The sequence below is a fragment of the Lagopus muta genome, chromosome 6 (genome assembly GCF_023343835.1).
Source record: "Lagopus muta isolate bLagMut1 chromosome 6, bLagMut1 primary, whole genome shotgun sequence".
Classification (NCBI taxonomy): Eukaryota; Metazoa; Chordata; class Aves; order Galliformes; family Phasianidae; genus Lagopus; species Lagopus muta.
Genome location: NC_064438.1, coordinates 1,395,531 through 1,408,527, shown reverse-complemented (window position 1 = coordinate 1,408,527; position 12,997 = coordinate 1,395,531). Strand labels below are relative to the sequence as shown.

The window sequence follows — 12,997 nt, the reverse complement described above, 5'->3', positions numbered from 1 at the left end:
CCCGCCTCATGTTTTGTAAGAGATTTCATGGTCCCATTGTAAAGAGTGGATGATTTAAAACGTGTTCCCAAGATAAACTTTCCCATTGTCATTAATGAGGATGGATAATACTGAGTGACAAGTGCATTAGGAATGACACAGGAAGAGCTGTTAGATTTGTCAGAGCCTATCACTTCAGGCAATGAAACTTGAGGACATTCTCTTTTAGCAATTTTTTGCTATTTATTAAAGAGCCAAGACTTGTGATTGCTCACACAGGTGGATTTTACTGTTTTGTTCATTAAATATTTAGATATCTTCGTAAAGGTGAAGGTGATAAATATTAGCACTATAGTCCGCTGCAAGGAGTTCTGCAGGGTACTTTGCTTAGAAACAGTTCTGCAAATCAAATATACCTTTTATTTGTCTTAAAAGTGCTTATTTGGTGAATGATTTTTGGATGTGCAATATTTTGACTGAAAGGAATATTTAACATTATGTAATAAGATGTGCTCTAAAATATCACAAGGCAGCTTCTGGGATAGAGCTTTAAAATTAGGACACTACACAAGTCATTTACATTGACTTTAAAAAAAAAAAAGTATTTCTCCATAGAGAAAGACTTTTTAAATATTTATCTCTGAATAATTAATAATGTATGACTTTTTCTGGTGTTTAAAATCTTTCCAAACTACAACATGCCTATCAATTTCCATTTTGAACATGCAATTGGTCACTTTTTCGCCTTGATTCATCTTGCCTGGCTGCCAACCAAATTTTGCCTCCGTATACCTTCTTGACACTAATAATGACTGAGTTTCTGTTCGTTTGCGTGCAAGATTTCCCAAGCGGCAGTTTGGGGCTGGGATAAACTATCTATCATGATTGCGTACAACTAATCTGCCTCAACCAAACCACCCAATGATTGAAATTACATTTGACAATTCACCTCTCCTTGGCGTGCCTGAGGTGAACATAGCTACAGACCATCCCCGGAAGGGCATAGCAGCTCTTCCATATGTTGGGGAGGATCCTTTTATTTGTGTCAAGAGACTTTTAGCAAAGCATGTATAGGCAGAGAGATTTTTTTCCTTAGACTTCCTTGTTTTCATATGCATAGCTGCTGCTTTCTCCTAACCAAGACATTTTATTTTTGCTGTGAAACACTTTCTGGTTTTTAATTCATTGAAACTGTTAAACTCTTTCTCTAGACTTAACCAATACAATACGGCATGTATAGGAGATTAAAAATTCTAGAGGTATTTAAAGCGTCGTGTTTTGTTCATTAGAACATTTTGCTATTAATAGCCCACATGCTAGTCAAATATCAAACAAGATGCCTCTTTCTGTGCTGACCTTTACCAAAGCTTACACCTGCTTGGAGCATTTTGTTAGTACAGAAATTAAGACAGAATGACAAAGCAAAATCTGTTTCGCCACATAAAAAACCTTTTAATTATTTTCCAGATTACAGATTTATTCATGTTGTTTATACTTACTGGTTTGAATTGCTGCCTGTGCAAATATGATCAGACAAAACAGACCTTTTATTTGTTGGGTAAGATTACTCAAATTGTCTTCAGAGTAAGAAAGCTTCCTGATTTTTGATAATGATTGTCCTTTTTGTGTAAGCTCACTTTTAGAATAATCATTTAAGTAATAGTGTATGGCATCAGTAGTGCTGCTTTCATTAGTAATGTGTATGATTCGCTTAATCAGATACAATTACTTCATCTAAACACAAGGTTACTGTGTAGTTAGTACAATAAAATTTCCTTTAGGAGGGGGGATCATCTCTTCATAGTTTTCTGTTACAGTTCCAGAGTATTGAGTTAAAAGATGCACTGTTTTGATAATCCAAATGGAAAATACTGAAGAATTGCATTCTGGAATGTGTATCAATTTCCCCCTGCTTTCTGTAACAGCATGTTTTGCCGTATTTGTGTGTTTCAACAGAAGCATAAAGATCTGCAGTCAAATTGTCCTTTTAAATAAGCACAGTCCATTGCTGCTGCTGAAAAGGGGAATATCATTGGTTTTCTCGTGAAGGCGTGACTATCAGCCTGATTCTGACACATCAAGTCGTACTTCTCTCCTTTCTTAAAACTGAAATACATTTTTTCTAGCACTTTCATTCAGCTGATTAGGTTCAAGCTACATCAGTAGTCTTTTTCAAATGCTTGGCAGCTGAATATACTATGTGCTGTGATCTTAGCTGGGAGGAGGAAGCTAAGTAACATTGGTATCATGCATTCTGTACTATTTACAGACAACATGTCCAGAAGAATCAGGACCCTGTTGCATACATAAATCATTACTCCTACTAACCAGCTGATCTGAAAGTAAGGAAGAGTAGCTTAGCCACACAGCCACGTTCAGTTGACTTGTTACAGTGGCAGTGCACTAAATATATCCATAATTTTTGTCCTACTGTCAATGTTGATTATAATTGGTTTTGTTCCCCATCTTTTTCCTTTGTGTGTGTGACCAGCACTGTGCCCTGTGTGGGTGGAGCTACCTCTAAACAAGTCTTCATGCATGCAAAAAGCAGTATTGCCAATTGATTGGACTGGTAGCCCAAGCAGAGCACCAACGTAACCACAGCGGTTTGCATCATATTGTCTGAGGATGCTCATGTTCTTTGCAGCAGCTATACTGTTTCTACATGATTCCAGAACTCTTTTTTTCCCTTGGGCAATAACTATGAATTCTTAAAAATCACTTATTCAATCCTTACTCTGGATTTCAGATTTTCTTGTGTTTTCTTTCCTGTGCCATCAGAGCATTGCACTATTACTTGGCATAATTAATTACCTTTCTCCTATATGACCATAAATGAAAGTTCTTGTCCACATCAGAAGAAATAGTTACCAAAAGAAAAGAAAAAAAAGCCAACAGACTGCTCAAATGAAGTATCACAATGCCAGTTACTCAGACATCTTTAATTTCTGGAAAATCTTACAAATCTTACATTACAATAGGCTACTGATTGTTTTAAAAAAAAAGATCGTGGCAGTCTGAGATATTTAATAAAATGCATTTATTTCTAAATCTTGAAACATTTGACAATTGCTGATTATTGAAAAATTGTCTATTAAAAAAGGATTATTTTACTTGTGACTGCTTACAAATAAGTATCTTCTTGTCTTGATCAAATTCGGATTGTTATTGTGAGTTTGTAGTAATTTCTGACTGCTTAGATCTTCTTTTCTGGTTTCAGTATTCCAGTTATGATTTCTATTTCTATTCTTTCTATCTATCTCTATTTCTTTCTATGCACCAGTTTCTTGTCTATCTCTAGAGAGATAAGTGACAGCTCCTTTCTGGGAGTTCTGAGCAGCAGTGACTGAAATGGCAGTCAATGGGCAGTGTGTACTACTGTTTTGTCTTCTGCTGTATCAGTTACCCAAGAACAGTTTGTGAATTGTGACTTCAACCAGGAAAATGAGTTTAGTAATATGTTAAATACATGATAATTTGCCCATCTCTTCTTTCTGGTTTAAGTTTGTGGACTATATTCCTTAGCAGTTAGTCTTAACGCAAAGAGATTTTATAAACCTCTGTATTGAAGTGAGCAACATACTGTGTAACTGTTACCTGCACCAGTTTTTGATAGCAAATAGGTCATATTGTCCTGATACGTGGTGGTAAAAGCCTCTTGACATCACCTTTCAGTGCTTGCACATTCTAATGCAGTGCACAGTATGGTACTCATAAATGGGGCGATATATCACGGGGCCTTCCCACTGGAAATGAAGTCAGTAGTGCCCAAGCTGGATCATAACACTTGTCTGACCTGAGTGTCCTTTGTGCATGGAATTTTATGCCTTAAAAACATATTTCCTGTTTTGAAAAATTGTACACTGAGGAGGGTTACAATCTAAATAGATTTGTTTCATGCAGACTATAGGGGTTGGTTTTAATGTACCACAGTGCAACAAACAACAGGAATCACAGATTCATGAAAGTGATCTCTATAGGCAGACTTCAATTACAATAAAATTGTTACTTGCAAGAGCAGTAAATGTATGTTTCCCAACTTTAAATTAAGTATTACCTGAACATTTTTGTGTGTTCTTAAGCATAAGGGTGAATGGTAAACTTACTTATCATAATCTGGCTCTGATCCTTCTGTAATGCATTTGGGATTGCTAGGCCCTATGGATATTCATACGTCCCAAGTAACTATAGCAGTTGCGACAGCAGTGAAGCTACTGTTAAGAATTCTTCAGGACACAAAAACATCATAAGCAGCAGACAAAATTGATGCAAATCTAGTCTGTAATTCAAGGAAGGCTTCCCCATCAATTTCCATATCTACGCACACTGTGGTGATTCATAACAGCTTTGTTACTGTAGCGGCAAGGAGAGATCATTACAATGCCTTTGTATTACAGAAGCATAATTTTAAAATGCACTTGAAATGAAATTATTGCTTTCAGAAACTGAAAATAGAATAGATTTTAAACTTCCACTTAAAAAAATAATAATTTTTATAGAAGAGACTATGTAATTCTCTCTGCCATGTTGACGAAACTCTACGTTTTATCCATCCTTTAAGAAGTACTTCATCAGGCACATGTAATTGCTGTTCCTGAGATCTGACAGATGTTAGAAAAGTATTAACTAAAACTTTCCATTAACTAAAGTGTAGTACTTAAAAATTTGCACAAAATCTTTTTTTTCTTTTCTTCAAACAAACAGCTGCTTACACAAATCTGTACTGCAGAAACTGGTGTCTGTGAGACTGAGCAGCCCCTGTATGAGCTTGTGCATATGGAATCAATAGAAAGTGGTATGAGCATCCCATTGATATGCCTACAATAGACCTACCTATTAGGAAAAATAAGATAATCTGAAAGTAAAATAATAGTAGAAGACTCTGTCATAGGGGATCTCAGAATCGTAGAATGGTTTGGGTAGGATGGGACCTTAAAGATCGTCCAGTTCCAACCCCTCTGCTATATGCAGGGATACCTTCCTCTTGGTGGGTTGCACTACAATTTCAGTTAAGCTGGAGATACTTCAATGTCTGCAAAGTTGACCCAAGGAACTTGGCTGATATTCTTTTCAGGTTTTTTTTCATATGAGCAAGCGCCCAAACAGACATCACATTAAATGGTTCTAATGTGTCAAACATACTAATTTTTTAATGGTATGGGGAAAAAAATGAACATGGGTATATTAAGAGAGAGACATCTTTTGGGGTGGCAAGGAATTTATTGAATCCAGCAAGTGTTTACGCTGTAGTTTCAGAAAGCCTTGATGAGTCAAATCAATTATTTTCCCTGTGGTCTCTCCAGAAGTGAGAACTCTGAAGCATCTGAGGGAAAATTAGTCACACCTTCACCTCAACAGTACTGGACCCATTCTTCCCTGCCATCGTTTTTTGAGACAAGGCAAAAGCAAAGTTAGCCAGAGCTTAAGGGTTCTGATATTGATATTCTCAGAGACACATTGCTGCCAAATGATTCAAAGAAAAAGCTGGTTCCCACAGGTGGCACTAAATTCCTCTGTCTACCTTCGTAATGCTTTGATGAATCATTGTAGTAGTCATGATAGGAAAATCCGAGTAATCTTGCACTGTGGACAAAGACTCCAGAAGTTGGAATGCCTTTAGCAGCTGGATTAATGCTTTCACTTCTCTACTGCTACACTTGATTAGCAACCAAGCTCTCTTGGCTTGCTATGAATATGAACTCATTAACAAAAGCAAACCAGATAGTCAGTCTTATGTCAAAGGGATTCAAAGGAGGATTCTCTGGCCTCAGGATGGAAGTTCAACTGACATCCAGAGCTTCAAGCTGTGTCAAATGCTGCGGGCACTGCCACTATTTTCTGAATTCCTTAGCAACATCAAAGTCCTTGTAACTTGTTTGTGTTGATTTGCCAAAAGAAATGCAATCTCTGGTTGCAAAACTACTGTTTGATGAATTGTTTCATTCAGCTCCACAATTGATGAAAGTTCCACATAGCATTAAATATTCCAGACTTATCCTTAGATGTCTTTGCTTCCTCCCAGAGCCCGTGAAGACAAAGACAGAAAAAAGCTTTTTGCACAGACTGAAGCCTGTTCCTCATGAATATTCAAAGACTTGCTTCAATCACAAAGAGCAGAAAAACATATCAATCCAACCACTTATATTGATACAGGGCTACTGATTTGAGTGTTTTATCAAATGCCTCTCCTCCTCTTGACAGAAATCCTCGAACCCTTTCCCTTTTTTAGATTTTTCACCTTTTCTTTTGCTGCTTTAGCGTTTTTTGTAGGCGGGCCTACTTAGTACCATCAAATCTTGTTTCACATTACATGAAAGGGATGGGTTATAGATACTGTCACCATTACTTACTCAGTTCATTTCGTCTTTCTGTTGTTACACAGTCTCCACGTGCAGTAATGTTTAGGGCCAAGCCCACCCTCATCCTAAAAGCAGCAACTCCTTGAAAAGTTACAGTGGCAATACCTATGTCCAATATCTTCAGATGAAAGCATTTTCAGTTCCTCTTTTCAGCCAGGTTGCTTATGCTAAGCTGTGTCTCTGCTCCAGAGTGGAGAACACAAACTGACAGACTGATAATTGCACAAAAATTCCACATCAGCTCTGGTCCTCAGAGAACAAAATTCCTGGGTCTGTAAGTCAGAGTGGCAGGAAATGTTTGCACAGAATTTCATTCCTATCTCTGGAGCTATGTCAGCCAGACAGGGACACCATGTGATATTATTTGATGAGAAGCGGTGGGACACTGAAAGTTTGGAGGTGGTCTGGTAAATGCTGTACCTGCTGGACCAGGACTGGGAAGCTTCATCAAATGAGGTAAGGGCTACAGACAGCCTGACTGAGTGGAGGTCTCAAAACATCCGTTTGCCTGGGAAATCAGGCGGAAGTATTTCTAAGCAAGGCGTTGCCCTGTGTCTCTGAACACATTTCTGGGTTTTGTGCTCAGATTTAAACTTTTTCTCATTCATAAGGTCTTTGAAAGTAGGACAGAGGGATTCTGGTGACAATGATTATCCTTGTCTGATCAAGGTTCTCTAGTTATTGAGTTCTCTATCAGTTACCAGTTCAGATCTCTGCCCCCATCTCTCCCACCTTTCTCACATAACTCCAGGTTTTTCGTATCCTAATTGTGCCGTGCCCCATTGAACAGCACAGCTGATGAGTAGATTTCGTTGCTGAAGTAGGCCTCTTCTTTCTTTGCAAGGAATATGTTCTCTGGCATTAAGCAGGACGGTATATTGCTTTATAAAGAGAAGCAGGTTCAGTTATTGTCAGAAGTCTGTCATCAAAACTAGATCTGTCTCTGTCCTTCTGGTCTGATGGGTAAGGCTAATGGTCCCATATCTTAGTTGGACATCAGATTTCTCTTGTTCTAACTGGCAGCAGCTTTTCTTCCGCCATTTTTCATCCCTGCTTAGCTTAAATAGGTTTGTAGTCTGATGCTGAAATTTCTGTTCAAAATACGTTGTGATGCAAATCTAGTTAACTATAGGAATGGAAAAGAAATAAAAGAAATAACTTTTTCTTCTTTGCTTCTCCCAATCTGTTCAGCATATTAAATAAAGAAAAACAACAGCCTAAGCTACCACTATCCCTTACTGTCTTTCTGTACAAGCTCCTTATGTTTTATTCCAATTCTTATGTTTGTCATTCTGGTTTGATTTTGCTATCTCATCTACATTACTATTTCCAAGTCCTACTGCATTTTAATAGTATTTACTTCAGAGTGTTTCTTTTGAAAGTTCATTTATTATTCCTTGAAGCCCCTTCATGGGGCAAAAGTGTCAAATTATTGTTATTGCCATTATAAATGCCACCGGTGTTGTTTGTTTGTTTGTTTTTAATGTGTTTATCAGCACTTTCAGCAGATCAATAACTGCTCATTTTTGCACAGTAAAGGTAAAGACTTGAGACTGGAGAGAAGCAAAAGGGCTGTGGGAAGCTAGCAGAGAACTTTGGGATAACTGAAATTTGTCAAGGACAAAGCTGAATACTGGAGAAGGTGAGGCTGTTTTAGGTGAAGACACAAAAGCTGTGGGGTTCCCTATGCTTTGGAGATATGGCTCTTTCCCTCTCTTGTAAAAGTTCATTTTCCTGAGGCTATGTCCTTCTCCAACATCCTCTCAGGAACCTTCAGTCTCTTTTTTCTGTAACGTTGCCTTCTAAATCTTTACCATCCCCTGCAGCACACACACTCTGACCCTGCCTCTAATCCTTTGGCTGCAGCAAGAATAGCATTTTACAGCTTTATTAGAATGAGACTGTGAGAGCTGTTCAGGCTAATACTGTTGGTCTTATCTTCTTAAGCAGAGGCAAAAGTCAGTAACTTGCTGTGTTAGGATTTCATCAGCATAGCCTAAGTCTTGAATTAGCTCAGCAAGTAAGTTCAGTGAAAGAAGAGGTTTTCATAGAAGAGTAAATTTTCAACATATTCTTGAAGGAGTATAATGAGATACTTTGGTGAATTTTCATAAGATCATCTCAAACAAACAAACAAACAAACAAAAAAGATTTCACAAATAGCAAAGTATGGCTATCTAAGAGATGATGTCTAAGCTGATGTTAAATTGCAAGGTCCTTTAAATTGAAGAGGTTTATATTTGCTTCGTAGTAAAAATGGGGATAATAGATGGACAGAGGGAGGTTGGTGTTCCTGACCAAAAGACCACATAAGGAAAATAATCTTTGTAATAGTACTTAGAATATTCCTGGATTTATTAAGACTGTAAAGAAAAAGACTGCAGAAAAATAGTTCAGGTATTGATGAAGGAAGGATAAATTACATGTTCTGAGGAAAAGATTTGCATACTGGGAGTGTTCTTAGGGAGGAATTGCTGTTTTCATCTTAATTTTTACAGTACTTAACTTTTAGGAAAGAAGTTGTCACAATCTGAGTTTGTAGTGTCTAAGCACAAGTGCTACACTACTAAGAGTTATCATATTACCTCTTGCTATGTCTTCTGGTGTCCTTTGTCATAGCTAGGATTAGGAAAGTCGTGGATCTATTAACGGTTTTTGGATACATCTTTTCTTCTGCCTCTTGTTTTGGTTCCTTGGCTTGTCTGTCAGCTTTCACTTGGTGAGTTATGTGCAAGAGTGTTGTGACTACCCTGACTATTAATGTAAATTTGATTGAAGTCTCGTGTGATTTAAAAACATGGTTGTCATGAAAAATGTTTTCAGAAACACACGACAACCAATGTCAGCTGGATCCACATGTCCTGCTAGCTGGAACATAAATGAGTCATAAAAACCAAGTAATGTAAACGTGAAATGAAACCGATTTGTTTCTTGGTCAGACTATAAATAATACCCAAAGTACTTGGAGACCAGTGGAGAAAACTGTGTAGGAATATCAGATTTAGCATTGTAGAATTCCAGTGATTACTGGAATTACTAACCCTATACCAAATGGTAGAGGACAGCATTATCGTGCCAAAGTCCATCATGGACATAGAGTTCAAGGTACTCTGGACTAACATCAAGAATCAACCTTCTCTTCTGGATTACTCTCTTTGGAGGAGCTATGTTTTGACTGTAGGTAGATTCCATGTAGTCATTTGTTCTTCTGAATAGTCTTTGTGGATGCCTTCCATGCTTGGCATCATCTGAAACTCAGATAAGCCAGAAAGTTGTCCAGGTTGTGAATCATTTGTGTGAGTGGAAGTAAATGAGTCTCTCCAGTCCTATTACGTGCAAAGCACAGAAAAGTCTTTCTGTGCTTTGTATGAGTTTGTCTTCTATCTATAGAGCATAAATGTAGTGAGAGAAAACATTAGAGCAGAAGATTAAAGGGATCAGATATGGCAAGGCTGAACGCTTGCTAAGGTATGGAAGAGAAGAGAAAGGAAAAGTAACCAAGGTTCAGTGATATATGGCTGATAGGAGGAAAGATGGCAACACTAAACACAGTAAATGAGGATATAAGGCGTGACCGTTTCAAAGCTTCAATTAACATGGCTACCTTTATAACGAGTTTTTAATTCAGTCTTTTTCTAACAGGTTTTAAGAACAGGTTAGGAGTCACCTTTGCCTAGCTGCAGGGTAGTGACGGTAATTCACTAAAGACAGGATGTGCAGTATTTGTAACCACAATGCCATACAGCTCTAATATTTGAGAACAGTTGTTCTGCTCGGATGTCTTGGTTTGTCTAGTAGGTTTGTCTAGATTTGTCACATCCTTAGAAAAACTAAAGCGCTGTCTCAGTGGTTTTAAATTAATTTGTTCTTGCAACTGGGATTTAACAGTTCCATTGAAGCAATTATTATTTAGTACAAGTGTATATGAGAAGCTACCTGTCAATGAGTACTTGGGGAATCCTCAGTATGCAGATCACTGACCTGATAAACTGCAGCAGCTCCGAGGGAGTTGTTAAGGTCTGTCGCATCAATGAGTATGTAGGGACTCTTTAATATGTGGATTATTAGGACAGTAAAAATGTATGCAGCCCATTGTGTCAGTGCAGCTGTTCCACATGAGCATTAAGATCCTGCACAGCCGTACACAGTGCTGTAGAGAAGTAGAAGGCAACTAAGCTTATGCTGCAGCCATGATTTTACATTAAAAAAGGGATCTTTTTAAAACATTTTCCCCAAATAATGGAAATGAATCCTCATCCACAATTAATTTGAAGAAATGTCTAGCACTGAACTTAAGGGAGAAATTGTTTTTAAATGGTGTTTACATCTAAAGGGATGTTGTGTAGATGAAGCATGAAATTGTAGGTTTTGATGTCAGAATTTTAAACATGATTTTTCCATTTGTCAAAACCTAAAATAAAAACAGTTTTCAGGTACATGCCCTAAAACTGCTGAAAAGCTGTCTGGTTTGTATTGGTCCCTTTACTCCTGTGTATCTGTCACGGGGGAAGGTGTGGAAACATGAGGAGTACACATTCGTGCTCGTACTGTCAGAGGAAGCCCACTATAAACATCCTCAAGGAGTCTGTAAGCCTTTCCCTAGTGTTCAAAAACACATCTTAAGCTTAACGTTTCACTTAATAAAAGTGAGCAGTGGCAAGAGAGAAGTGCTGTGCATCTCTCGTAGAGTTTTATTTCTAGGACAAAATCTGGTCCCATCTCTTGTTTAACCATCCTCTGTACAGTCATCCAGAAGAGTTTAATCGATTGTCCACTGTAATGTAACAGTGAGGTAATGATGTACCTGCATGTTTGGTTTTAGGACAGCACTGACTGGATTTGTGAGATGATTTTTTTTCCAGTTTACTAATGGGATGAATCTGAATTTTGCCCATTCCAAATTCAGATTTGAAGAAGCTGGAGATGTTGTGGTAGCATTTTAGGCACTGAATGCTAACTTCTCTTAAACTGAGGCAAGCTGTGAAAAGCAGATTTCTTGGCAGGATTTGTCAGTATAAGTTTACACCTTTAATATATCCTGAGAGTCTAAAGGCTTCTGAAATTACTTGTCTTATCTGAAAAAAATATCCCATTATATCTATTACTCCTAGCCTTTGAAAAATAACATATTATAGGTAGCTGTTATCACTGTTATCACTGTTACCAGATCAAAAATAGAAGAAAAGTAAGAACAATAAAATACTAATAAAATGAGCAAGTCACTGTGGTAGAATTACATGATATGATCACATCAAGCAGACTATCAGAATAACCAAATTAAACTGTCTGTATAAATTATAACAAGATGATTACTCATTTTGTTAGGAACTCCAGCTTTGCAGCTTTTCCAGGGTCAGTTTATGACTGGAAGTTTGTTAAGGACCTGACATTTAAATGAAACTGGCCGATGCTTGTTTTGTTATCTCAGTGTCTGTTATAAAATGTAGTTAGGATGGGCCAATTGTAATCCAGTGAAATGCATACAAAAGCCACATTTCCAAAATGTACATATGGCCTGCATCCTCTTCAAGCAGAGGTTCCCAAAACTGTAATCTGAAATAAACGTGGACAGGCTTTGCTTTGTACTTCGTCTTCCACGGCAGAAACGCAGCTATTTTGTACCCACGTTCCAAAGAAGCACTTGCTGAAGCAACTGTGGAGAAATTTTGAGTGATGGCTTTCGTGATCTGTTAAAGCATACTCATTCTACAAATGTGGCACAGAAGGTTACTTTATGCTTTTACTCAGATTATCTTATAATCAAAATACAGAGTGAAAGCAGATGTGTAAAGTCATAATTTGTAATAGCAGTGAAAACAGCAAATGTTTCAGGAGATACATGCAAGTTATTTTTGTCGATATTATACAGCATATGAATAATTCATTATGAAATACAGCTATTATTTATAAATAAATAGCCATCTGCAGCAACATACTTGATATTGCATAATCCTACTGATATCAGTGAGAAATGTTTTGCATGTTACTAACTCAGCAGAACTATTTTCACATTATAAGTGCTGCTTCTGCTTTAGAAAGTTTTTGGAGAACTTCTTCAGGTTTGCATTCAGTATATGTGGAATAATAAAAGTAATCAATTAGTTTTGTCTGTCAGGTGCCAATGACTGATGTCACTTGTCCCAGAAATTAGAAATAATGAGGAAATTTTCCACTACTGGAGTGTTAAAACAGTGTATTTGCTTCTGCAGTCACTTCTGTGTAGATTTTCAGTCTTTGAGATATTACAGTTCCCTGGGGTTTTATCAAAGTGTTAGAGGTAAATTGCAGTAAGAGATGATCACTATTGTACTGTGATTCTAAACAAGTTCAAAGTAGTCAAGCAAAATTATCTTATGACATGAGTGTTACAGAAGTACCTACTTATGTCACTAATTTATTGTTGATTGCAGCTATGGTCAACTTGCTGTCTCGTAAAATCAGATTATAAAAATGCAAAGCTGATTTAGCTTTACATACCCTTAGACTTCTCACCTTGGTCTTTTCATTGACTCCAGCCGGTCTTTGAAGCCAAAGGAGCTGGCAGTGGCAGGTAGGAGTCAGCACAAGTAGATCTATGTAGTTAGAATGCTCTTGCAATTAATGCTGTTTAATAGCCATTCCTTGTTGTGTCTAATGCCTTGCGTAATCTAGCTTGCAGT

The 12,997-nt window shown here is 37.5% G+C and overlaps 1 protein-coding gene across 2 annotated transcripts in view; it reads left to right on the top strand.

Moving 5' to 3' along the window:
* ELP4 (elongator acetyltransferase complex subunit 4) overlaps positions 1-12,997 on the top strand; it is a 122,925-nt gene that overhangs the window by 66,118 nt on the left and 43,810 nt on the right. Inside the window, exon 10 of one of the 2 annotated variants that reach the window (XM_048950066.1) lies at positions 1,447-2,471. The exons of the other annotated variant lie outside the window; for it this stretch is intronic. Coding sequence (XP_048806023.1) covers positions 1,447-1,587 — 141 coding nt within the window. The 3' untranslated portion in view covers positions 1,588-2,471. Of the gene's footprint in view, positions 1-1,446; positions 2,472-12,997 lie in introns of those variants that run through there. 2 annotated transcript variants of the gene reach the window in all.